Below are 27815 nucleotides of genomic sequence, written 5' to 3'. Positions count from 1 at the left end.
CGTGGTGCAAATGTTCATCTCAACAAAAGGAGCTGCTACTGAGCTGCAGGAACACAAAGCTTTTTCATGAAGATCAGATTCATTCTCCTCAAATGCACCCTTAATTTACATTCTCTAGGTGGGACAGCTAGTGTTAAGGATCAAATGAAGTTTCTGGGAAAGGTTCCTGTACTGTACAAATCCATGGTTTTCTTGTTAGAGCAAAGGACTACAACTAGAGTCATGATTTGTGAAATGGTTGTAGTTTTTTGTAGTGCTTTTAGACTCTTATAGTCATTATATAAACAGATTGTTATACTTTTCACATTGTTTAAGTCATTTAAAATAATTGGGACTGGTTTATGTTTATATAATGGTAATAGTAATAATACAAAAAACACTGAATTGTTTTAGGAAGGGAAAAGTAATTTCTAACCTTTATTATGATCAAGGATCTTTCCACTGTTGTGTGCTTAAAAGTCAAGTACAGTATGATCATTAAACAATGTTGTAGTCCAAAACCCACAATAGAATGGATGGGGTGAATGGCCTACTTTTACTGGTAAGCTTAATTACATTCTTCTGAATAATATTTTTTTTGTATGTATTTGTCTTTAATTTTTCTTTAATTCTTTAACAATGAAACCTGAATTCCTGTTATTTAACTATTAGTATAACAGTCGAGAGCTTATTTTAAACCTAGACTGGGAAGCACAAATGAGCCAGACCCTACAGTTTATTTTGTTTTAATGACTGAGAGTCACTGACATATTCAACACAATGGATTTTCTTTTCAGAATCTACAGTGAACAACAAACTACAGGACACAAGTGAACACACATGAAAACTAAGTGAAAGTAGTAGTAGTAGTAGTAGTAGTAGTAGTAAATAGTCTCACGGAAGATATCCAGTCATGGTGTTGAAGTTGAAAACATGGTCTCCATCTAAAAACAGCAGGTTGAGATCTTCGGCTGAAATACTAACCACCGAACAAGATGTGTGTTGAATGGCCTCCTCTTATTTGTAGCTTTTCATATGTCTTTATTTTAGCAATGGCTATACCTTTATTTTTGCACTATAAACAATATAATGTGTCTAATCACAAAGCTCTAAGAAAAACAATTTCAATTATTTACTGTAAAGGTTTTTTATAGTATAGAAAATAGCTTCAGAAATAGAATACAATATTTTGTAACTATCGAGTGCCATGAACAGATGATTCTTAGTGATTTGTTTATTTGTCACTCGTAATGTCATGATCAAATATTTTACAGTCATAATTTAAAGATACAGGTGCTCAGACATATTTTGCCATAGAAAGGCATGTTTTTGTTGGCAATTATATTTACTGTAGTACATTGCAATAATTACAATGTGATATTAAAACATATTTAAATGAAAAGAGAAATTATAGCATTGTTATCCTTGACTGCATGAAAAGGGTTGGTTTAATTCTTCCAGTGATGTTGTACAAATCTACAAAAGTCTTCTTTTACCCTTGTTTAACAACAGCAAGTCATAGAAAGTACTACTTAAAGCAGTAATAAAACTACATATAGCATTCATTACTAATAAGCAAAAAATGTTGAGTTCTTTATAAAGCTGCCATTCACAAGTCTAATAAAGCATGTTTTATTATTATTTACTACAATTTACCACAACTGTGTTGAAGAAAGCCTTTTTCTCATAGGAGTAATACATGAATCCACTCAAATACAAAGTGAACTGAATTAGGCTAATTCAATTGTAAAAAAAAGCTTTCTACTCCAGTACTTTATTACAAATGGGCTTCAGCAATGCAGTCAAGCATTATCAACAGTAAGGATGTCTGACATTGGTTTCAACATGTTGCTCTTTTAGCAATCTATTCCACAGATTTCTTACAAAATACAATTGCTTGTTCTACAAAGCCCTAACCTATCTTACGTTATTCTTTATTTGTCATTATTTGATAAACAGTTAAAGTGAAATTCTGCTGACTTAATCCCCCTGTGTTGTGAAACCTGACATCTCAACGCAAGTGAAATTCGGTTAGATCTTAGTATCAATGCAGCAGGCCATTATCTCAATGTCTAATGGGATGTGAAAGTGTCTGTGCCAGAAACTTCCTGTGGTAACAGATGTTCCTGAGCTTTGTGAACACCACACCCTTGCCCTGGCTTTGTACCTTACACAACAAGATATTTGTCAATACTCAAACACGGGCAGCTCTGGTCCGGAAGTTTCTTTAGATGAGATCTATCTGAAATTTGTGTAGGTTATGCTGCAGGTCTGTCAAAGATTTCTTTCAGTTTATGTTTCTCCTCAGGAACTTCAACTTCTTCAGCACTAGCACCAATCATCCTAAAAAAAAAAAGAACAGTCCACATTTGAATGTTGTTTTTCAGCAGGAAAGTGAATCCTTACCTTCTTAAAGCAACTCAATTTCTCAAGTGCTTTGAGAAAAACAAAAGGCTTTGTCTGTACATAAAGAACATAAAAAGTTTTAAATTGTATAAAAACAGTGCACTTCAAATTACATGTAATACATTAGAGTCACAGACAAATTAGATTAGAACCCTTGGGGGTGCTGAAAAGCCATGTAAAAACCCTGTGTCATACTGAAACCATTTGACAGCCTTTGCTGTCTGCATATGGCCATCTGCTGTAAAGGTGACTCAGGATGAGACGCTAAACTCAAATAAACAAATTATTATTTTTTGCTAGGTCTTGTTCTTAGCTTGCTTTACAGATCGTATTTATTAGTGGCCAATGAAAATGCAGATTGAATATTTCACTGTTGTTAAAACAAAATATTAGCAAACATACCTTTTCTGAAGATGCTTCTTTCCTGAAAAAAAGAGTGAAAAGATATAAGACACATTTTGTTTTACTCTGTATTATGCATGCAGTCATATTGTTTTATACTAAACGTGTTGGAGAAGAGAAAATACAGATTTTAAAATCATGAACAGTTTCCCCAAATTTGTTAAATCTGCCTACATGAAATTAAAACTCACATACTACCTTCATAAGGACAACATTCATAGTAAAAAAAAAACATACAGTAGCTACTGCTTGAGTATTCATAATGATCCCAACCCCTACCCTTAATCCTAACACTGACCATTACCCTAATCTGATTGTACATATATTGTACAGAAATATTGAGTGTCAGGATTGCTTACTTTTTCTACAGTGTGTCAACAGAAGTAGTACGATACAGGAACTTGCAATAATACTGGCCCCGATGACAGCCATTATAAAATACTCATAATCTGGAAGATTGAAAAAAAACAGAGAGAATGATTGGATTTAATATTCACTGAACATGCAAATTACAGTTCTAAAAACATCATTCTTTCATGCTTAATTTCCTATCGGCACCATTGAAAATCAGTCTGGCTGCACAAGTAGTTAATTAAAGGAAAGAAGGTATTTAATATAGGTAGATCATAAAGGATGACACTGTAATTGTATGCATAACAGAAAGTGAAACTTTTTTTGTTTTACCTGCACATATTGGTTTTCGTCCTGTCCAGATTCCTGAAGGACCACACGTAATTGTAGTTGGCCCGAGTAATAGAAAACCGTCCATACAGTGAAATTCGCAAGTTGAGTTAAAACTGTGGTTTCCATTGGGGCCTAAACACTGGATAACTCCATTGTCTGGATGTGACTGCAATTCACATTCTACACCTGAAATAAAATAAGGAAGGAACTTGCACTATGCATCAAACACATCAAACATTACACCCCTAACCTTCCAGTTGTTTTTGTAGAATATCACTCCTTGATTTAAAGTAGCTTATTTTAACTTGGAGGCTTCATAGTGTAACTGTTAACAAACAAAACACAACATTCAAAAACCAAAGTTTATGTACAATATTCTTAACGTTTCTTTATATTCACTGATAGTTTTATTAGTGTAAGACATAAAGAGACATAACCATGCTTTTCTGACATCAATACAACTTTATACTTCAAACAAAAGAAATTATAAATCCTGTTTTACTATGAGTTTTCCATGTCAACAATATAATCTTTACAATTTATTTAATGGGAAAATTGCTCCAACATTTAAATGTTGATCGCTTTTGTTACATTTCCATTATCATGAAGAAAAAAGTAACATTTTTACACATAGTTTCTGCATCTGCATTTAAACAGAGAATAACAAAAGTAACATTAGCAGTTTATCTTAAAGATGTTCAGTGTACTAACCACAATGTGGACAACTTTCGGAGGAAGATATCTGAACCAGAAATATTTTGGGGTCATACCTTTACAGACAGGGACTTCTCCTGTCCATTTCCCTGAAGAACTACATGTTATACTCTTTGACCCGTTTAAAGAGAAGCCATCAAGACAACGAAACTGACATGTTGAATTGACACTGTTGTTCCCATAAGGTTCGCAGTAGTCGATATGTCCATGGGCTGGCTTAGACAGGGCTCCACACTGCACAGCTGAAATTAACTCATTATCACAAAATGTTAAACTTTCTGCAGTGAGTTTAAGCTTCCCAATATGTTTTGTGCGATGAAAATGAGAAAATTGTTCCTGTACATAGTCATCAAAGGAACGCATAATAGGTTTATTCCATCCTGGAAAGAAACCTGAAGAAGGCTTCACAGCAGAAACATTGTGTTTTCTTTCTTCTCTTTCAGCATGGAATAAACCTATTACTTTTCGCTTTGGAGCCTATGCATGCTGACGCAGCTCCCCACCTGAACTTCCATAGTCATCAGAGGTTACTTTAGCGTTTGCAAGCTTCTTTTGTTTGATTTCAATGGTTTGGTTTGACTTTTGGACTTTTTGAAAACCCCAAAATTTCAAAACTTTCACGGAGCAAAATGTCAAAGCTGTTTTAAAAACAGTTAAAAACAGAAGTTTTATAATCATTTGAATATCCTCACTCAAAATATCCATGAATAAAAATAGCCATTGATATGTGGCAGCATTTTTGTCATCATGAAGGCTCTGGGTGTATTGAAAGGTCATACCAGGCTCGTTAGTGGGAGATTACACACAAATCATAATGTTGTATAAGACATTGAGCATAGAAGGCAAGTCAAGTTGAAGTGTGGTCAAAATTTGAAAGAAAAGGAGGAAAGTAAGTGAAACTAGCAAGTTCATACCTTGGCATGTTGGTGCTGCTCCTGTCCAGTTTCCTGATGAAGTGCATGTAATAGTGTTTGACCCATTTAAAGAGAAGCCATCAAGACAATGAAACTGACATGTTGAATTGAAACTGTTGCTCCCATAGGGCCCTGAACAGTTGATATATCCGTGGACTGGCTTCGTCAGGGCTCCACACTGCACAGCTGTAAAGCCCATTAATTATAGTTTTTATCACAACAAATAGCAACATTTGTCTTGAAAGTGAAGTAACGCATACTGAAATACTGAAGTAAAGTGTTTCTTAAAAAGCTGTCTAGTACAAAGGGTTTAATTGATTTTCAGCTTAGTGGTAGAGTTAGTAAGTGAGTAATATGGTGAATACATAGTTTCTGAAGTAAGAATTGTATTAGTGCAATTTCCAAATAGGTTTATTGTTGTTTTAACTTTAATTGGACAAAGTGAAACCATACTATTGCTCTGTTTATAGTCTAGGGTCTGTTTCTGCCCAGTTATATCTGCTGCAGTTTAATCTTAATAAAGTATAAAATATCTTAATCTTAATGCTGATTATATGAGGTCCCAGGTGAGAAATGACTTTTGTTAATTTTGTTACTGACAGTTTATTAATTAGCTGTTAATTGACAATTGACTGTCTCAGACAGATTGGACAGTGATACATTGGTTTAAAATATGAACTATTGTGAAATTATTTTAAAATGTGAATGTTGCACAGGCATATGAGTTAAGTATTGTATGTTAAAAAAATGGTTTTAGCTCTCACCTTGACACTGGGGTCCAATAAATCCTTCTTTGCAAATACATGTATAATTGTTAATAGTTTCTCTGCATTCACTCCGAGAGTTGCATGTCTCATTATTACAGTGAGCTGTAAAAGATCAGAATATACAGGGTTCACATTTATTGACAAGCATACTCATTCTTCTATTGTACTCCAGCTGGCTTAATGGAATGTCATACTGAGCTTTTGCAAAAGTACATTTCAAATTCCTAGCTGCAGCAAATTACAGGCATTCAGCAAAAGTAGAAGTCAATGTTGCCAATATGGCAGATGTGGAACAAGGTGTACTGCTTTAAGGGAGTTCAGCTTTTATCAAAGCACCTAGCGTAAAATATTGTTCCTAGCTGTGCGGACATATTAAATATGCAGAGGAAAGATTTTTCAAACTTTAAATCTATGACAAAATACAATGAAGACTGACAGGGATTTGGAAGGCACAATGTGCCTTGATCATGTGTTCAATGCTTCTGAAATTAACTGTAACATTCTGTGTTTGTTTGACATCACAATGAATAATGTCGACCCAACCACTTCTGCTGGCTCCTGGGTTGAAAAGTAACGTCTGGTAAAGTTTTTCTAAATTGCATGACTTTTGAAGGTGCACAAGTGCTTTACTACAGCTACAGCTAGATTTACTGCACACACGGTCAAATTGTAATTACAAAAATGCAATGCGAATAATTGATTTCCATTTGGTAAAGAGGCTGAAGGTATAATACATTCGGGAGTTTTTCATATTATTGTTGTCAGAGAACTTATGTTACCCCTGATTTCTGGCATTGCAGTGACAACAGTTCTTTACAATGGTAACCAGGTCAGATTGACACAAATATCAAACTCTGTATTGATGTATTTCACAGGCTAGATCTTTTTGTTATCAGGTGAGGTTAAACTTGCATATTTAAAAGAAATATTGGTACCAGTTCCATAACTGAAAAAGACAATGCATAGTCTTAGGAATCTAAGTTAAGTATAGAACAACTTAAAATAAGTTGTTAAAGTTTTAAGCCTTTTTCCCAATTAATTGTCCATTCTATATTGCTTACCTTTATAGCACAGTGCAAACTTTGAATTTGAACAAGGATCATCATTCCATTTCCCACCATCAGATTCTCTTTTAATGTAAATTTCCACACAGTCCTCTCCCTCCCCCTGCCTGTTATTGGGCTCATTAGAAGCCCAGTTGGAAAACTCATTAATAAGTGTTTTCTGAGTTCCAACCCATGTCCAGGTGTCATTAAGTTTCCGTATCCCAAGCCAATAATAGTTTGGGCGTTTGTCCAAGGTCTGATTAAGGTATAGGTTTTCTTCTTGGTTTTGAATTGCAACCATGTCGGTGTACTCTGTTTTGCACCAATTTCTAGCAACTGTCCAGTTCATAATGTTTTCAGACGAGTGGTAGGTCCATCCTACTGCACCGGCAAACATTGAGAGTTCTGAAGGAAATAATAACATTTACAAAACGTGAAGAGAAGTTAAAACAAGTGATCAAAGTCTAAAGCCATGTAGAGGATTCCATATGTTTTCTGTATCAGTTTAATCAAAGTAAGGTCCCATAGATAATTCCCCGTTTTCCGTATTTCTTTCATTGAAGTTTTTCTACACAGCAGAAAAGTTGTTACTTTCTGGTTTAAAGAAATTATAACTAAGGTCTTGCACAAAACAAGAAACAATGGTTTTAATAAATGTGTATAGATTTTTTACCTTCCATAGTTTTGCCTTTTCTATAATGAAATTCTTTAATAAAGATTTTAAAAATTAATCATAGTTTTAGAGAATGCCAGTTAAAAAAGGAGAAAAACACTGATGAACTATTTCCCTAAGTAAAGACATTTTCAGGTCATTTTCTGAAAAATTAGAAAATCAGGAAAGGTAGCCTCACCTTGTCAACTATGAAAATAATTTATCGTCTATTACTGGAGACCGTAAATATAGAATTATATATAACTATAATTATATAATTATAAATATGTGCTATAAATATGTGCAATTATTCTATGCTCACAATCTTATTGAGATATTATTCTGTACCACAATTCAGGATGAGAAGCCACTTCAAACTCATCATCTGGAACACTGGCTTGGAAGGAATTTTTCTTCTGTGCATTTTCTGCTTAAATGGAAAAGAAGAGCCTTGAGTTAAAATTAATGTAAGCATTCCAGTAAGTCTGAAGGCATCCTCAGAGGTATCTGGCAGTATTTGTCTAGATGTATAATAGTCAGGCGAAGGAATAACATTCCAAGCTAAATTTCCAAGGATGAAATGTTGTTTTATTTGTAATGGTTTTCTGAGAAGCCTTGCAAGAAGTACAGTTCAATATGATACTATGAAAACATTATAAACATATATAATTTAATGACATTCTGGTGCATAAAGCATCAAGGTTTATTTTAAGAGTGCTACAAATAACTTACCTGTGTTCTTTTTTCATGTAATGTCACTGAACATTCCTCTTTAATTGTATTCTTTTCCTGTTCTCAGCCTCAGAAATGTGAGGCTTGTCAGTGTTGCCAAAATGAATAAAATGACCAGTTGTGAGTATATATATACGTCTAACAAAATGTTCACTCCCGTTTCCTTTCTGAATTATATGCATTTGCATATAAATGCATTTTTTAGAAGAATTATGCTATATTTGTTTTCTTTTGAAATTTGAATGGTGCACATAGAAAGAGCAAGGATGTTAATCTCTTGGCCAACCTGAACTGTTACAACACAGACACTGTACATTTAGTTTACTTGACAAAAAAGTAAAACTTGAATAAAACAGGACTATTATAAGTTTGCATTTTATTTACATCCAGGACATACATTAACCATGAATTAATGGTCATTTTTATTATTGTATTTGTTCTTGAACTGGACAAACTGTTATTGATTTCTTAGAATTTTCCTGCTGGAGTCTTGTATCATCCCTGTGATCCAGCGACAGACTGTCACTGTTTCAGAACTCTTCACTTATAGTGATGTGGCTTCCTCTTACTTATTCTAGGTCCGGGGGGATCTGTGAGTGTGAATGATGTACACAGAGACAAATATATTATTTGTTCATTAGTTTTGTTAAGCCCTGGATTATTAATACGGTATCTCTGTTAATTTGACTGTCATGATGATTTTGATATTTAATAGATTATTAATGAATTTTTGTGTCTAAAATATGATACTGAAATATAACACTATAGGGATCCAGTTCTCCAGGACTGTTAGGGATTTGTGTGCCAGGAGATTATTAATAAGCTTTATTAAGTTACATATTACTTCAATGACCTGCATAGCACTCAGCATAACTGCCATTTCAGAACTGCAAGAACTATGTACTGTCAGGCACAATCAAATACAAAATTGAAAATGTCATTCCCACATCCAGACATACCCCCTCACCCATCCCGCACAGTCACACTACCCTTAAATTTTCTACCTAAGGACTTATGTTAAAAAGTCCCCCCAATGTTGCATTACTTAATGAGGGAGAAGTAGATGCTAATGGAGTTGAAAGCTCAGTGTGATACCTAGTGCTATCTAGTCAGCACCTCTCATTTCTCATTGGATTAATATCTAATTGTAAGTGATGTGGGGTGGCTGGGGAACTGGGTTCAATTTCTGGGGTGTTATCTGTGTGGAAATTATATGTTCTCCTCCTGTGATCGTTTGGTTTTCATCTGTGTGCTCCGGTTTCCTCCCACAGTCCGAAGACCTACTGGTAGGATAAATGGCTTCTGGGAAATTTGGACCTGGTGTAAGTGTGTGTTTGTCCTACAATGGATTGGCGTCCTGTCCACAGTGTATCCTGCTTTGCGCCTGTTAATAGCTGGGCTGGGATAGTTCTCTGGCAACCCGGTATTAGACGAAGCATTTAGAAGAGGGATATCACAAGCCAGCAGGCCAACTGAGTAGTTAGCCCCTATGCGGTGTCTTAGTTGTTGAAGATGAGCAGGTAAAAGGTAGGAGGAGAAGACTAAGAAGTCTAGTATCCGAAAGGGGCTAGGCTGTAGACGTGGTCGAAGACTAAATCTGAAGTTCAATTCCGAAAAGTCTAGAGAACTAACTTAGACAAGAGGGAGAGGTAAGGAGTTCCTAAAGGAGAGACCGATACCGATCAGTGAACAGAGGGTAACGCAGGTTTAAGTATTACGGGAGGTGGAAAGTGTGGTGATTAGTGAAGTCCTGTGGTTGGTTGATGGGTCAGAACGATGTGGTTTGCTAGAAGCGCTCAGGGCTGGAGTGCAATGAGAGTGAGTATGTTTCCGCGTTGGAATCTGGTTAGTTGTGGGCGTGACAATGGATGGACGTGAGGGGTGGCAGAAAGTTTTCATGCATAACCCTAGTGGTTCAGTTCCCTAGACACCTCTGCTTCATCAGACAAATTACCTTTCCAGACATTGTCAAAGGACCTTTACCTCACACTAAATGAAAGGAAATCAAACAAATTCAACATTTCTCAGTTTGTGCTTATATCAAACTACTGTAATGGAGGAAGAAGACATTTTTTAGAGGAAACTGGATGAGGAGATGTGATCTCTGACATTGTATTTTGCTGAAACAGTTGAAAAGGAGAGGAACAATGGAATGGAACACAGTACAAAATGTTTTCCAAACATTTGCAGTTATACATCTGCCAGACTGGAACATACCTATAATTAATAGTTCTGTACAAGCTTCCTTTCAGGATGTTATTCTGCATTTTGACCTTTGCCAAATAGTAGCTATTGAAATGCTGAACAGAAAATGAACAACTGAAAGAGTCTCACGCTTCCTCAAAAACGAGAGTGTAGTCTGTAATTTAACTTTTAAGGTGTATATTAGTTCTTTATTATCACAAATTAACACTTAGAACATCATAGACTGGTTAGATAAAGACCAGAACCACAGTGGGTCATTGGGCTAGAACTTGTCCTGGTTTCGGGAGAGTTAAGTGGACTAGAAAGCACATGACTGTCATCTGGATAAGACACTGGTCCATTGCAAGACATCATGGAGACTAAATGTGTTGTTTTGCCAGTATAATGAGTCTAATATCAGTTATTTATTACCGAGGAATTCACATTAATTCACATGCTTTTTGGAATAACGTTCTAAAGCATTCATTTGTGTCATAGATTACACACTTACACTTGTTTTAACCGAGACAATTAAGTTATTGATCACACCCCTACATCAAAGGAAGATTTGTAATCAATCTACTAATGTTTTATATCTATTTAGACAACGTTTGATAACATATTACTAAGCTGTTCGTGGACATTTGTAACAGATGTCTAAAACTTAAGTATTACCATTCTAAATCTACAAGTTCCAAAATGAATAATATTTTGATTAAACCATTGCAGCTTACAAGGAACACCACAAGTAGTCTAATTGGTCTAGAAAGACAACATTTTCAGTGTATGATGGCCTCAATAAGTATTTTGACAGTGAAGTCAAAATTTCTATTTTTGCTGTACACTGTACTTATACAATATTGGGGATGAAAAGGTTAATATGAGGAAAAAGCACAGAATGTTATCTTTTATTTCTTGGTATTTCTGTGCTTATGTGTTGTACCTGTTTTAGAAGAATATCACATTTTGTGTTAATTCCCCCCATTGCAGGTGAGCATACATTGTAAGTATTGGGATCATTGGCTGTCAGGCGTTTCTTATGAGACAGGTGTTTCCTCTTGGCTTGATTGTGCATGTATATAAGAGCTGTGAATGTGTAGTAATGTGTAGCCTTTGCTCTTCCTTTTCTTGTCTGTCTTTGAAGTCAGTCAGCCTAAACCAACATGAAGACTAGAGAACTGTTTATGAAAGAAAAGACAAATTCAGTCAGAACCACAGCACAGAAACTGGGCATAGCAAAATCAACAATCTGGAATATCTTGAAAAAGAAAGAAACCACTGGAGTACTTAGCACTCCGTAAAGACCATGTTGGCCAAGGAAAACAACTGCAGTTGATGATAAAAAAAATATCGGAGCCGTGAAGAAAAACTCTAAAACAATTGTCGCTGAAATCACCAACAACCTCCCCAGGGCAGGGGTGAAGGTAACTCAATCTACTGTTAGCAAAAGCTAGAATTATAAAGGCTACACCACAAGATGCAAACCTCCCATTAGCACCAGTAATAGGAAGGCCAGATTGCAACTTGCTAAAACGTACAGACATGAGACAGTAGTGTTCTGGAACACAATGTTATGGACAGATGAAATAAAGATAAACCTCTACCGAAGTAATGGCAAGATGTAAGTGTGGAGAAAGGATCAAACTACAGATCCAAAGCACAGCACTTCACCTGTGGGCTTGGAACTGGCTCACTCATCTTTATTGATAATGTAACTAATGATTTATAGAAGCAGAAGTGTACTGAAACATTTTGTCAGCCTGTCTACAAGAAAATGCCTCCAGACTCATTGACCAGGTGCTCCATCATGCAACAAGACAATGACCCAAAACACACCACCACACAACATAACCAAGGAGTTCATCAGAGGGAAAAAAGTGGAAAGTCTTAGATTAACCAAGTGAATGTCCCGATTTAAATCCAATCGAGCGTTTCACTTGCTAAAAAGCCAGTCAGAAGTCAGAAACCTCCCCAGAACAAACAGCAAGTGAAAACAGCTGCAGCAGATGCTTGGTCAAACATTTCAGTGGAACTAACCAAGAGTGTCAGTGGGTCACAGGCTTGATGCAGAGATTTTGTGCAAAGGATTTGCAACCAAATACTAAGTTTTATACTACGTTAATTTACTTTAAGTTAATTTGACTCAATACTTACGCTGACCTAAAATGGGGTGTGGAACACAAAAAGTGGAATTGTTCTCTAACATTAAAACATATACAGTATGTGCAGAAATTCCCAGAAATAGAAGGTAACATTCTGTGCTTTTGCCTCATATTCATCTTTTCATCTCAAATCCGAATTGCTTGAGTAAATAGCAAAAATAGCAATTTTAACTTCACTGTCCCAATACTTATGGATGACACTTTAAATACATAGACTCTTCACACTCCCTGACAGTCAAGAGTAAATCAATAAATCCACAATGCTCAAGTATAAATACTCAAGTTCAACAGTGTAAGCTGCAATATACTCAAGTATGAATAATTAAGTTCAAGAATCTAAATTGCAATATTTTTCAATTGTTTCTTTCTGTCAATTCATGAATATATATTTCTGGTGTTCGATTTTGAGATCTTTCACTCTCTTTCTGTATACATGTACTGTATACATATTATATATAACTGTGTAAATAGATTATCACCATTAATAGATTGAAGAACAGGATTCAATACCAAATTCCAAGCAACATTTTCTATATTCAGTAAAAAACAAGAAATGTATTTAATGCAAGCACCATTAAAGTCACAATGGGTAACAAGGTCAAAAAACATTTATTTAAATACAAAATGACATAAATAACAAGTACAGTCAGTCTTCTAAAAAGTAGTTTTCAAATATATGGGATACCATTTAAATTTATTATGAACATATATCTTTACATATTTACAACATTCCATTTGTTACAACATTTTTTCCAAGTCTGATCTCTGTACGCCAGTAACAAAGTTCAGAAATTTGTAGTGACCCATTAATTGGGTTTATGTCTGCCTTTGCAGTATAACTGTCTCAAATCATTTGCTGGCAGCTTATTACTATACAGACTGAACAGCTTTCAAGAACTAACCTGTTTTATTTCACACCTCCCTTGGGGAAGAAAAAAAATGTTATTTCACTCTTATAGTGAAAGTCTCAAGTATGAGATTATTAACACTACAGTATATCCCCAGTTCACATTTTACAGTTTGGATTTTCTTTAAGAAAAAAGAACTCTTGTCAGTAGAAACACTCCTGAACAATACAACACAACACCAGTCTTAAAAACCAGTGCATCCATTTAAGCAGTTTCGCAGATGGCGCCGTTGTCTTACATTCGATGTTTTCCAAATCCTGAAAAATACAGAGATGTTTATAGAAAATATTTCACAAGAGCTGGACGTTTTCTATATTAAGATTTTGTCTGCCTATTGTACAAATATCTAATAGTTAGAAACTGTGTATATTTACCTGACTTATAATAAGTCTAAATCAAGCTGTCATTGCTGTTTTTGTACGTCTGAGGATGGGGCTCTTCTGTGCTGCTGCAAAACACAAATTAGATACAACATCATTTACATGGAACACAACTGTAACTAAAAAGTTGCAAACACAGATGTCAGAAAGGATCAATAATTAGAGTTGATCTTACCTGTTTAATTCAAGCTGTTGGGCTGAAAAGGAACAAAAACAAAGTTTGTTAGAACCTTTTAAACAGCATCTGCAAAATGGCAATAACCATTAAAACCAATGTTTTTATATCTAGTACTTTTTATACAGTATATGAAGTTATAATAAACTGTGTAATTAAACTGCTTAATGACTGGATGACCTATTTTCATTGTAAATCAGCAATTGGCCTAATTTTAGTTGCATGAATGTTAAATACGTTTACAAAACAATTCATTGTCCTGGATTGGGAACAATGAATTCCTCTCACATTCATCAGACCTGGCTCTAATATTGCCAGTGGTTTGAAGTGGTTTTTGAAAATGATTGCTATGTTTACCTTTCCTCCTTAGGCGCTTCACAATCCAGGCAGCCAGTGACAGCCCACTCAGTGCAGAAACAGATCCAGCCACGCTTATAGCTGTATAGATGTGCAGTGACTGAGGCTGTTCTGTGAGCAAAAAGGGTCTTGGTTAGTGTCAGTCAAACTTCTGGGATTGAAATTCCTTTAGTTGCCAAACATTCTGAAAGTTAACAATAGGTATATACTGTATGTTGACTTTTTAAAATATGTACCATGACATGAGGGCATTTCTCCTGTCCAGTTGCCTGATGCTTCACATTTCAGCATTGCAGAGCCGTTAATAACCTGCTCGTCACGGCAGTGAAAGAGGCAAACGGACATGTAAGCAAACTCCGCCTGGGGGTGCGAACAGTTAGTAAATATGCTTTCCTGCTCAGGCAGTGGGTCACATCTTACAGCTGTAACGAAAACAGAGAGATGGGTGTATTAAAGCTTCAGTCAATATTTATTTTCCATTTTGTTCGATTTTCCAACTTCGGGAAAATGAAATGTCAATTTAAGTGCCATTTCACAAAGCAGATATGTTAAGTAGATGTAAGTGAAGAAAAGCATTCCGTAGCTCTAAAATCTGTTATTACTGTTAGCCAGATAATATATAAAACTGATTAAAATTAATTATGCAAGAGCATAATACTAATGAATATTTTTGTATTCATCATTTTTGCTCGTTATATTAGTTTGGATTTTTATAGTTGTTTTGTTCAAATAGAAACACATTTTGGCCAATATTTTTTCTTTTCTTCTCTAAAGAAACAGTGGAGATTGTCTTGATTCTCTCAGCCCAACAAGCAAATCAGATGTGTGGTTTTCTACCTGTGCACACAGGTGGCTGTGCAGTCCACTGTCCAGGGCTTGTACACTGTAGGCTGTCAGCCCCTTCCAGAACAAATCCTGGATCACAGCTGAACTGACAGGACGAGTTGTAGCCCAGACTGTCAACAGGATCACTGCACACAACAGCTCCATGAGCCACTGTCCCTGGAGCTGCACATTTAATAGCTGACAGAGAAAGTATGAGAGAGAACATAGTTATTTATGTGCTGACCATATAGTTCACAACTCAAAATGCTCATTGCTTTATTAATCCTTTGTCAATCAATCACTTCCCTTTGAGCCAGAAATGCCTTACAAGAAAATGCCTCCAGACTCATTGACCAGGTGCTCCATCATGCAACAAGACAATGACTCAAAACACACCACCACACAACATAACCAAGGAGTTCATCAGAGGGAAAAAAGTGGAAAGTCTTAGATTAACCAAGTGAATGTCCCGATTTAAATCCAATCGAGCGTTTCACTTGCTAAAAAGCAGACTGAAGTCAGAAACCTCCCCAGAACAAACAGCAAGTGAAAACAGCTGCAGCAGACGCTTGGTCAAACATTTCAGTAGAACTAACCAAGAGTGTCAGTGGGTCACAGGCTTGATGCAGAGATTTTGTGCAAAGGATTTGCAACCAAATACTAAGTTTTATACTACGTTAATTTACTTTAAGTTAATTTGACTCAATACTTACGCTGACCTAAAATGGGGTGTGGAACACAAAAAGTGGAATTGTTCTCTAACATTAAAACATATACAGTATGTGCAGAAATTAACAATAGGTATATATGTGGACTTTTTAAAATATGTACCATGACATGAGGGCATTTCTCCTGTCCATTTGCCTGATGCTTCACATTTCAGCATTGCAGAGCCGTTAATAACCTGCTCGTCGCGGCAGTGAAAGAGGCAAACGGACATGTAAGCAAACTCCGCCTGGGGGTGCGAACAGTTCGTAAATATGCTTTCCTGCTCAGGCAGTGGGTCACATCTTACAGCTGTAACGAAAACAGAGAGATGGGTGTATTAAAGCTTCAGTCAATATTTATTTTCCATTTTGTTCGATTTTCCAACTTCGGGAAAATTAAATGTCAATTTAAGTGCCATTTCACAAAGCAGTTATGTTAAGTAGATGTAAGTGAAGAAAAGCATTCTGTAGCTCTAAAATCTGTTATTAATGTTACCCAGATAATATATAAAACGTATTAAAATTAATTATGCAAGAGCATAATACTAATGAATATTTTTGTATTCATCATTTTTGCTCGTTATATTAGTTTGGATTTTTATAGTTGTTCTGTTCAAATAGAAACACATTTTGGCCAATATATTTTCTTTTCTTCTCTAAAGAAACAGTGGAGATTGTCTTGATTCTCTCAGCCCAACAAGCAAATCAGATGTGTGGTTTTCTACCTGTGCACACAGGTGGCTGTGCAGTCCACTGTCCAGGGCTTGTACACTGTAGGCTGTCAGCCCCTTCCAGAACAAATCCTGGATCACAGCTGAACTGACAGGACGAGTTGTAGCCCAGACTGTCAGCAGGATCACTGCACACAACAGCTCCATGAGCCACTGTCCCTGGAGCTGCACATTTAATAGCTGACAGAGAAAGTATGAGAGAGAACATAGTTATTTATGTGCTGACCATATAGTTCACAACTCAAAATGCTCATTGCTTTATTAATCCTTTGTCAATCAATCACTTCCCTTTGAGCCTGAAATATTATGTTTGCAGTTTTAGTTAATGAGCAGAAGAATGAGGGGTCATGTTTAAAGAATAGCATATGCATACAGTTTTCTCAACTCTAGTTATGGTTTGATTAAAGCAATTTGGATCATTACCTTCACAGCGCGGGGCCTCTGCTGTCCATTGTGTGGATGCAGTACACATGATCGTGGGGGATCCCTTTAACACGAACCCCTCCGCACAGCTGAACTGGCAGAGGGAGCTGTAGCTGAACTCCCCGTTCGGGTGAGAGCAGGTCATATTGCCGTTGCTGGGCTCTTCCAGTCTGCTGCACTGCACAGCTGTAATGATAAGAGACAAGGTTACGATGCAACAATGTGAAGCCATGACATTCTGTTTTTGTTTTCGGGAAATTGAAAAAACAAAAAACTTGTCAAAGTGAGATACCTTCACATTGTGGTTGACTGTCATTCCATTGTCCAGATGCTGTGCAGGCACGTGTGTCTGAGCTAGTGAGCCTGTAGCCTTTCTCACAGGCAAATTCACAAGCACTCCCAAAGCTGAAATTGCCCAGAGGATGCACACAATTCATCGAGCCCTTTGAAGGGATCACTAGTGCACCACATTGAACAGCTGAAAAACAAGAGCAAGATGATTTAATAAATGGGGCATAGGCATTTATTGTGCAGAAAAATGGGGATTATCATTCGCTCTGATGAATGATCAATGATTTTACTGTTCTGTCACGTCATAAATTTAAGCAAACATTAATTATAGGAAAGTAAATCAATATATCAGTATCAAAATATCCATATTGTTGAGAAAACTGACAGCAATATTTGTAAATTACATACTTCCCACTCAAATTTATATTAATTTATTTCAGCACCATTGTTATTGAAAGAAAACAGTCTGTACGGCGCAGGTTGGCAGGCAGGAGGGATAACATCAAGATTGTGAAGCTAACCTCTTAAAAAATACAGCCCCTTTATTAAGAATGTAAAATGAATATTCACGGAGACATACCTTCACAGACGGGTGGATCTGAGGACCACTGCTTGGAAGCAGTGCAGTGGATAGTTGTGGTAGCGTTTGGTCTATATCCATTTTCACAGCCAAATTCACAAGTTGATTTATAGAAGAAATTTCCAAAAGGATGGGAGCAATTGATAAACCCATTGCTGGGACTCTGCACGCTGTCACAGGCAACAGCTGAAAGAACAGAATTTTTGAAAGCAGGAACATTATTGATATTATTCACGGGACTTTTGAAAGAGCGTTGCAAGAAACACAACACAACATCACAATCAAAATTCAACACCTACCATGTTCGCATTTTTCTCCATAGAATCCATCATAGCATTTGCAGGTGTGGTTATTTATTGTTTCAATGCATTCCCCATTGGCACATGAAAAGGGCTGGCATGATGCTAGAAAACAATGAAAACAGTTTAGTTTCCTTAAGTCTCATTTCAGTGTATTTGCTTTAGTCACACACGAGCAATGCAGACCTTCACTTCTGTTTGAATGGCACTGCTCAGGCCGACTTCAGTTTCAACATACCTGTATAGCACAAAGCAGTTTTGCGCCGTTTGCAGTCTTCATCATTCCATTTCCCCTCATCTTTCTCTCTTTTGATGTAGATTTCCACACAGTCCTCGGCAGTCTTCTTATTGTTGGGTTCTCCTTTGGCCCAGTTCTCAGCTTCTGTGGTAAGTGTCTTGTTGGTTCCAACCCAGGTCCAAACTCCCTCTCTTTTCCGAATCCCGATCCAGTAATATTTATTTTGCTTTGGCAGAACTTCATTCAAGTATTCAATTTCTGCCTTATTCTGGATGGCAACCATATCGGTGTAATGCGTTTGGCACCATTCCCTGGCACTGTTCCAATCCAAAACTTCACTGGAGTAGTTGTAGGACCAGCTATCAACACATCCCCAGATGGAGAGCTCTAAAAACAAAAACAGCATGACAGTTTGAAGAAAAACAAGTGGCACAGTGATTATCAAGGTACATAATAGAGAAGTGGATCTTTAAAAAATTTACCCATTTTTAGGGTAAACATTTTCTTACCATGACATATTAAGCTCAAAAAGAACAAGGTAGTAAAACCCTTGGGGGTCTCAAACTGCTGTTTCCCAGTAAGAAAATCCTGTAGAAAAATAAAAAGTAACCATTTAATGACATTCCGTAAAAAATGTGAAAACTGCTCTTAATAATCAACTGTTTTGAAGTAGGTTCGTGCTTTAATTTGTGTGAATTAAAATGTAGACATAGTGAGCCTTTCTTTTTAATTACTTTATTTTGATAAAGTCTAATAAAATAATATTTAAAATCTAATAATACATGTTACTGCTAGCTTCATAAGCTAAAATCAGAACTAGAAAAGCTTCCCTGTGTAAAAATATAAATCCTAATTTTAACATAAAAACTTAATAAGAGAGAAGAAATCGATGGGAAAATGAATTAGTAGTAAGAAATGCAAATGCATTTTTCACATAATTGCCTTTCCCTTTTGCTTACCATGGTAAACTGGAAGGTCTGTTTGGTGGATCAGCGTTGCAGAATTGATCTTTTCGTGTCTTAATAGAAAATCAGCTAGTGTTCTTCACTGACATGCTGCAGGTATATATATGGTATGTTGACAGCAATTTCCACTGTTTCCCAGAATTTTCTGTGATGCTGTAATGGTCAGCTTTGGAATTTCCCTCACAGGAAATTGTTTTCCCTCTGCTTGGATTCTTTACAAAGGCATTGTTATCTAGCACTGAGCAGAAGTGTTCATTTAGAAGACTAGTTGCAGAAGACAAGGAAATGCACTCAAGTTCTGTTCAGGAAACCCTGTTTAGCAGTTTTCTTATCATAATAATCCCAGGAGAGCTCATGTGATTTCCTTTTTGACAGATAGATAAATAAGTAAATAGCAAATAATTTTAGAGAAAAATTGTCTTGAGCTAAAGATATTATTTCTTCATGCTAACTAATGAAGTGAATATACAAGTAAAAATAGTGTAGCGGTCTTAGCCCAATTTATTTGTATATCTCTTTTGCATATGCTATACAGTGCCTTTCCAAACTATTGGGAAATGTTGTGTCCTTATAAAGACACATTTTTTCAAACTAGTGAAAATGAGTCTGCGCATGGTCCAATGACTGCTGAGAATTGTAAAGTAGTAGCAGACCAGACCTTTTTTCCCAATGTGAAGTCAGTTCCCTTAAAAGGAGCAGAGTGGTTCCATATCTCCATGGACCTTTGTGAGGTTTGCCACTTTAAACTAAATAGATTGAAACTAGAATCTGTTAATCTTTTTCTACAGGAGGGTCTCGACATTTGCAAGCACTCAGTGCAGTGAGCCGTTCCCAAATTTGCATATAAACTAGTCCACCCCTATACCTTCACATAATGTGCCTTTTATGATAATTAAAGTACTAATGCATTGGATTCAAGTAAATTAAAATAACATTGATCAATTAAAACAGCCACAGTAATCACAAACCTATAGTAACCATGAATGTGGACGCCTGCACTTTCACTCCCAGACATTTCCCTACTCTGTGATGAGCACGCCCTATTGTAATGAAAATAAAACTGTCAGTAAGCTTGTAAAGTAGTCTCCAGCCTGTAATGCATGATGCCATGGCCAAAGAACTATGAGCATTTGTTAATATACAAAAACAAGGTGATGTAGAGATGCAGATGCTAGATAGTGGGTACCTGGACAAGAGGCAGGGATGGGGCTCACTCATCAGCTAGATTCGTCTCATGATCCTGGTCTGTTGTGCCACTAATTTGAATGCTGCACTTAACTTTCTGCTTGGTTTCACCCCGCTCTGCTCTTCGTCTATCCAAGACCCGGTCAACAAAACTGAAACATCAATAAGCAAATCTGTGAATGTTCAATTTGCAGATGCTGAGACCCTATGGTATTCATCTTCAGCTGTGGATTCTAGAATATTATATAATGATTCTTCAATAATTTCTCCTGACTCTTTGCTACTTGGACAAGAAGGTGTATAATACCCAAACAAGCACAGAATAAACTAAAAAGAGGACATTTTGTTAAAGAGTGTATTAAGTAGAAAATGATGGCGTGACTTGATGCAGATCATTAATCTGTCTCCACTGTTAGTCTTTGTTGAAGGTGGACCAAACAAGTTTTACAGTGAGTGTTTGCAGAACTTTTTCTTGACTTTTTCTTGACTTTCACAACCGTTTTCCCCTTCAAATTATGAGCTGAAAAACGGAATGAAAGGACTTTATTCACGTTAATGAAGCAATACATTGTGACTGAGAATTTAGATACCCCTCTGTTCGTATGCAGGTTTGCATTCAGGAATTCTGGGGCATGGAAAAAATAATTAGGGAAGGACCACCATGTAGCAGCTAGCGAAGCAGCTAGCACACATTAACCAGATTATTCTTTTAAATCTGACATTTACAGCATTATTTAGATATATATAAAAACATGCTGGTGGAACAGCAGAGGTGTGGCCAGATCAGGGCGGTAGACACCATCAGAGCCTTGCAAACCCCAACCCTAAATACTGGTATCTACTGGCAATTCTAAGGTCCCACTTTGGGGATAGAGGGAGTTTATCCCAGAGAAGAGGTAATAGGCTAGTAGTGGGAAAAGATGTGGCGCTTTGTAATACGCAGGTGTATTGTATTTCCCAGTTGTTTCCCTAAACTAAAAATAAGACCACAATTAGATAAATGCAATTTAGAATATTAAAAACAGTGTATTAGAATACATTACGAATACTACAATGACTTGAAAATCCAGATGGATTCAATCAATTTTGCAATCAATTAAAATCAAGATGCAATCAATTTTGAAACTGTTTAATTACTCGATTGTGTTTGATTACTGATTGTGCTTTCGGTGGAACGTTAATTCTCCTTTATGGATTCTAATAGAGCCAAGAACTGGAGATGTCACTCCCATTCAGGATAACTGTGCATAATAAAAAGGGATCGTAACTCAATCACCACACACGTTACCCCACAATCAATATCAGTGTTCTAGTATTGAAAATTATATATATATATTTCATATATATATTTCAGTTGTGAAGATGTCATAACCAAGTAATATTTTTAGACAGATGTCAGAAGGGAGTTTAATCCAGTAATCTCACTGCTCATTACAGGAAAGGAAATGACCAGACAAAGTTTATACAACCAAACTGGCGCCTTTCCTACAACACAATATTGGAGAAATTCCACTACGTCTGCTGGGCTGAAAGTCTCTACATATATTTCCTGGAACACACTTCAAATTACTCTATACATAGCTATAAGCAAAATCTTCAATATTTGTATAGTAAAAAATATTTAGTACAATAAGTATATTTTATGCCACTAACTCAACACATTCTCTTTTTAAAAATTGGACATTAATATGCACCTTCAACTGTATCAAACTGTGTGTTATCATCTTGATGCAGAGCCAAGGCTTAGGTGAAACCCTTGGAAATTGAGAAAGGAAGCCTGTGAAACTCTTAATGTGCAGTATAATTATATTATAATGTCTGAAGACGAGAAGGATAAGTGATTTACCGATATAACTTTGTACTGGGAAAGCACCTCATGTAAATAGGAAATCCAGAGAGCTTTTTGCATGCGAGCCAAAGTAAAAATGCTTAATACTGTCACACGCTTCACCGCTAAAGTTTTGATTAAAAAACAATTATAAAAATAGTCAGCCCAAGAAATGACACCTTGTTTTAAATCCGGTTTATCCCAGTGGGTGAAGGAAAAAAAATTCTTTCAAATAACAGAATGCTGAACACATCAAAACGAAGGAGTCCATCAAACAAAGGAGAAGATACAGGAAACAATTCTTTCAATTTCACAGCGATGATAACAAACATCCCATTTCGCTTTCTTGAAAGATAAGACTTCAGTGTACTGTAGTTGTATTTAAAAATCCATTAATCAAAAAATATTATGTTCCAAAGAATTTATTACAATACATCTAAATTGTATTCACACTGTTCCGGTTAATCAGAGTTAAGGTTTATGTCATCTCGGCTGACAAACTCACAAAAGTGACACAATAAGTAAGACTTAACCTGATCAGTGTGTTTAATCATTAAGTGATGATGGAAAATAAAGATGAAATAAAGCTGAGATAGAGATGAAACAGCTATGGAATGAAGTGGAAATAAATAGGAATGGAATAAAGATGGAATTATACCTTCTGCTCTGAAAGAATATAAGTGAGAAAAAATATTTGAAAATAAATTAGATGTTTTTTATACATTGTCAAATGCCAGAAAGATCTAAATTCACATGGTCAACAAACAAAAGTGGCACAAGGGAGACTAGGTTTGAAACAAGGTAGAGAACTTTCTTTCTTTAAATTAAGAGCTACAAATGCACTATAAACTAATTGAAAAACAAAATCAAATGGAAAACATACAAATCTCGTAAATTCTTGGGACCAATACAGAGCAAAACATATAAGGGTAGTCTATGAATGGATTCTAAGAGCCCCATAGAACAACCACAATTCAGCCAACCCAGAGACTACAATAAGTAGGGACTATGCTTACTCAGGATTAAGACTTCGCTGTACTTTACTATATTTGACCATGGAAACACCATATAGACACGTTTACAATAGTGCACTATTGCACTCCTGGTGCAAAATGTTAGTGAAGTGTCACATGCAAGACTCCTTCAGTAAATGTGCCATGGTAAACGCTGTTAAGGCAATGGCTGACATGACTTTACTGCCTGTCAGCAAGTCCCACCAAACAGACCCATTGAAAGATGTAAACAACTCTTTCCTACTTTCTTTCGCAGCGCAGATATGACTAATTTTAGCATCGAGTGGGTTTAAATACAGTGGTTGTGCCTCAGTGGAGCTTCAGAAACGTTTCAAGTTCTGATTTCCACAAAGGAAATAATAAAGACGTGAGGGTGTTAGTCACACTGTTGCCATTCTAAAAGTACAGCCTAGCTAGTTACTGTTAATTCCAGCTGAAATCATTTCACTTTATCTGCACGGTCATTTGTCCATTGTTCTCTTCTAAATCGCCAAAATAAACGTTTGGATTAATTAGTCATTCACATTTTGGATTTTCCCGACTCAGGAAATGTCTGCAGGGGGAGAAGCTAGCTGTTAACACAGCTTCTGCCTGGGGCCTGCACTGCATATACACCTTGATCAGACAATGGTTTGCCAGTCAATCAGCAAATTATTATTATTTTTTATTAAATGAGGCAACATTTGAAGGTGAGCATTGTCTCTAGGTGCTTCCTTTTAGAAAACACACCAACAAAGCACAGTTAAGGTACCGAAAAACTTTAGAGAAAGCACAGGAAGGTCTCAAACCACAGATGAAAGACTCAACATAATGTATTTTTACAGGAAGCTTCTACGTTTTCAAGAACCTAAGCGTTTTTAAGCACCCTAAAAACATAGGATGGTGTACAAACTGGATAAACAAACACCAATCAGAAAGAGGTGGTTCGGTGAGAAAGAAAAACATTTTAAAAGAGGAAAGTCTGAGCAAATGATTTCCTTCCTAAAACATGAGATAACTCGACGTTAAATGTATATGCAACTTACATTTATGTAAAAAAAGACTCTTACAGTGTCATTATCAGCCAGATGGGTCATTAAAGTAAAATAAACAACATTATGAGAAGGAAAATAGAGCAAACAATGAAGGTGTCTTTAAACCATACAGTTTTAGCAATCCTAACTCTTCACAGAGATATTGGGTATTTAAGTACTCTGAACCTTTCGCTGATGCCTGCTCTCTTACTGTATGTCAACTTTCTTTACCCTGTAATTTCACCAAACTGTGATATCTAAGCCGGTAAACATCTTATAAATTGGATTATTTGCTTGGAAATGTGACACACAACAGCAGAAAATTGCTCAGCTTGTACTGTAGCACCACATACAATTGTTTTTACCAAATATGGGCGACGTCATAGCAGAACAGCTGTTATATAATTGTGCGTTATGAGGCTAAGTCTGCTATGAAATAATTCTTTATTGCAATATTCCCATATATTAATTCAAACAATGCTTTACATCTCTACAGGTTTCATCCATCCATTTTCTAACCAAGTCTTCCAACTCAGAGACACAGGGGAGCTGGAGCCTATCCCAGCAAGCAACGGGCGCAAGGCAGGGTACACCCTGGACAGGACGGCAGTCCATGGCAGGGCAGGGACACACAGACTCACACCAGTGCCAGCATTCCCAGAAGCCAATTCACCTACCAGTATGTTTTGGACTGGGGGGAGAGAAACCATAGCACCCAGAAGAGACCCACACAAACATGGGGAGGACACACAAACTCAACGCTGGTAGCACCTCAGGTCTGGAATTGAACCCGGTGCTCCAGAGCTGTGGTTTAGCAATGTGTCACTATGCTGCTAGATCTCTACGCGGTTTTTTTTACCAATATTTTTTCTTTAAGAAAAATAATAAATGCGCTGTAGATCTTTGCACTACATGTTTATCGTTGGTGATCTTGCAAAATCTCTAATTTCTATAAAAAGACTTGTAGAAAACTGGCCAACCTCACAACAAACATGACCTCCAAAGGCCTCTTAACTGCACCTTATTGTTGTACAAAGGGAAACGGTGAACTTCGCAGTATAGAGAGAACAGCATATGCGGAGATTTAAAACAACAACAGGAAAATAAGGGTAATATAAATGCCAGCTGACAAAGCAGACTTGGTGAAGTACGCCGCTCATTGATCAACAAAGAATTGGATTAGCTGTGCCTGATACTCCAGTATGGTGTTAAATCGCCTAGTGCAAGCTACATTTTTACTTTAAATCAAATTAAAAGTATACTGAAATATGACTTTATGAAGCACTTTGGGATAGTAAGACGATCCCGATTTTACATCGATAGTAAGATGATGTAAAGACTATATTATATGGTGGGAAATCTTACTGATTGGGGTTAGTGGATTTGCACAGTCTGACAATTTGACTCGTGATTGCTATGAACTTAAATAACTGTGTCGCTTTAAAGTTCATCCGTCACAAACACTGGTTTTCCACGTATGACGAAGCTCCACCCAGAATAACAAAAAGAATTGCCAACAGAGAAGCGGTAGTGAGCTGTTTTATCAGAACCGGAGAAGGCCATGGCTGATTTGTTGAGTAAAGTCTCTGATGTTGAAATAGACCCCGACGGAGTATTTAAATACATTCTAGTGAGGGTGAAAACGAAAGATGGGTCTCAGCACAAAGATATAGTGAGAGGCACGGCGAGTGCCGAGTTCCACAGTAAGTTCAGCTCGCTGGATGAGGTTACCTAAATAATTCGAGCGATTTACACGCCTCCATAAGTCCAGTGTTTGCAAGTGCTGGAGAATAAAGATTGGTTTTATGTAGCGTTAAGGTTATTATATGTGAAATATTGAAAAATATAGTGTCCTTCAGGAAGGAAAACTAAACGTTTTAAAAATAAAATGTGCCTACTCGCATGTTCTATTTTTAAATACCAAACGTAGCTTGAAAAAGAACTTCGTGACACAGGCATTTGATTGTAAAGTATAACGAGATTGCCCCGATACATAGATATAAAGGGGGTATACCTAATACAAGAAATGTTGCATTAAGAACATTTTTTATCAAGTTATGATTATGTATTTTCTTTTTTTTTTTTCCTTTTGTCCTAAACGTATACTATGCACTGTTTGAGTTATATGTATTTGAGAGGTTTGGTCATGTTCTGTATTCGTTTGTGATGAGTAAACACAATCTTAAAATATTGAAATTAAGTACATTTTAATTCGAAATTAAAGAACGAAAATCATAAGGGGTGCAAACGTCACCGAGACCAACATTGTGGGATGACCGCCACATGACCATAACTGGACCGAGATCGTACGCATGACCTAGACACCCACTTCTTTTCTTTCCTCACAGATCACATATTTGAGAAGGTAAATCCTGAGATGGAAAATTTAGGAATGGAATGCAGCTGTCTTGGAGGAGGGAAGGTCGAACACAACAGTAAAGAGAAGAAAATCAGGGTGTTCGGTCTTTCCACCGTAAGTTCAACCTCAACCCTTCCATTTGGACCCTGAAGTTTCATGTGCGGTCATAAAAGGGTTGAAACCTGCGATGGACTGTTGACCCGTTCAGGGTGTAGTCCTGTTTCAAACTCTGTTTCCAGGATGGGCTCCTGGTTACTGCAATTCTTTCCAGGAATAAACGGCATTCTGATAATGGCTGAACAGTTATTGCTTTGCTTTGAAAGCATGCAGTCGCAATTCCTTTAACTATCTGAAGACAGTTGGCAGAAAATGCTCATTCATTTATGCAGTCTTGGCTGGTGTAAAGACGCTTTTCCTTAGATATACAAAACCTTTTTTTTCTTTCAGGGTTATGGAAAAGCTGATCACTCCTTGACGGTTGAGAAATTGAAGGCTGTCTTCAAAGACTATGAAATAACCTGGTCTGATGATAAGAAATAGATTGAAAAAAATATACATAATAAAATATTAAGGATTGCACTAAACATATATCCCACTGTTTATATAACAGACATTATTTTCCCATGTGTAAATAAACTTGAGTGTCAGTGTTAGATGAATTATGATGTGCGGTATTATATCTTTAAAGCTAATAAAAATGATTCATACTACATGGGAAATTTTACCCCAAAAGTACAATGTACCCTTTTCCCTCATTACTAAGTTAAAGTCCTGTTAATCTGTATTGGATTCAAGAAGACAATCAAGTGTTCGGATATGATTTAAGACTGAAAAATAAATCAGTTCAAACAGCTCTGTTGTCCCCCTTGGCTGTTTTTAATGATAGTCTTGTCACT

The 27815-nt window shown here is 36.5% G+C and overlaps 3 protein-coding genes across 5 annotated transcripts; 1 reads left to right on the top strand and 2 right to left on the bottom strand.

The window, feature by feature from the left end:
- Positions 1-709: 709 nt before the first annotated feature.
- Positions 710-8385, bottom strand: LOC138241180 (E-selectin-like). 3 transcript variants are annotated; one of them, XM_069194089.1, is made up of 10 exons: positions 8297-8385; positions 7913-7994; positions 6928-7317; positions 5864-5968; positions 5100-5285; positions 4242-4427; positions 3472-3657; positions 3147-3236; positions 2788-2809; positions 710-2322 (listed from the first exon to the last, which is right to left on the bottom strand). In XM_069194089.1, exons 2-10 carry the CDS (start codon positions 7986-7988, stop codon positions 2238-2240), a joined length of 1326 nt encoding a protein of 441 aa, XP_069050190.1. In that variant the 5' UTR covers positions 7989-7994; positions 8297-8385; the 3' UTR covers positions 710-2237. The 3 variants fall into 3 exon arrangements, with proteins under 3 accessions (XP_069050190.1, XP_069050189.1, XP_069050191.1); XM_069194088.1 differs by having other exon boundaries at positions 7913-7991; XM_069194090.1 differs by lacking the exon at positions 8297-8385 and having other exon boundaries at positions 7887-7972.
- Positions 8386-13232: 4847 nt separating this feature from the next.
- On the bottom strand, positions 13233-19651 carry sele (selectin E). The gene is made up of 15 exons (XM_069194087.1): positions 19516-19651; positions 19066-19144; positions 18557-18943; positions 18319-18423; positions 18020-18205; positions 17441-17626; positions 17149-17334; positions 16720-16905; positions 16119-16304; positions 15300-15485; positions 14699-14884; positions 14463-14573; positions 14106-14127; positions 13925-13998; positions 13233-13807 (listed from the first exon to the last, which is right to left on the bottom strand). The coding sequence occupies exons 1-14, from the start codon at positions 19516-19518 to the stop codon at positions 13941-13943; spliced, it is 2067 nt and encodes a 688-aa protein (XP_069050188.1). The 5' UTR covers positions 19519-19651; the 3' UTR covers positions 13233-13807; positions 13925-13940.
- Positions 19652-26050: 6399 nt separating this feature from the next.
- LOC102685255 (14 kDa phosphohistidine phosphatase) lies at positions 26051-27772 on the top strand. The gene is made up of 3 exons (XM_006634616.3): positions 26051-26263; positions 26909-27033; positions 27367-27772. The coding sequence occupies exons 1-3, from the start codon at positions 26122-26124 to the stop codon at positions 27457-27459; spliced, it is 360 nt and encodes a 119-aa protein (XP_006634679.2). The 5' UTR covers positions 26051-26121; the 3' UTR covers positions 27460-27772.
- Positions 27773-27815: the final 43 nt, after the last annotated feature.

This window comes from Lepisosteus oculatus, chromosome 9 (assembly GCF_040954835.1).
Source record: "Lepisosteus oculatus isolate fLepOcu1 chromosome 9, fLepOcu1.hap2, whole genome shotgun sequence".
Taxonomy (NCBI): domain Eukaryota; kingdom Metazoa; phylum Chordata; class Actinopteri; order Semionotiformes; family Lepisosteidae; genus Lepisosteus; species Lepisosteus oculatus.
Note: the sequence above shows the minus strand (reverse complement) of the source record. Positions and strands in the feature narration are given on the sequence as shown.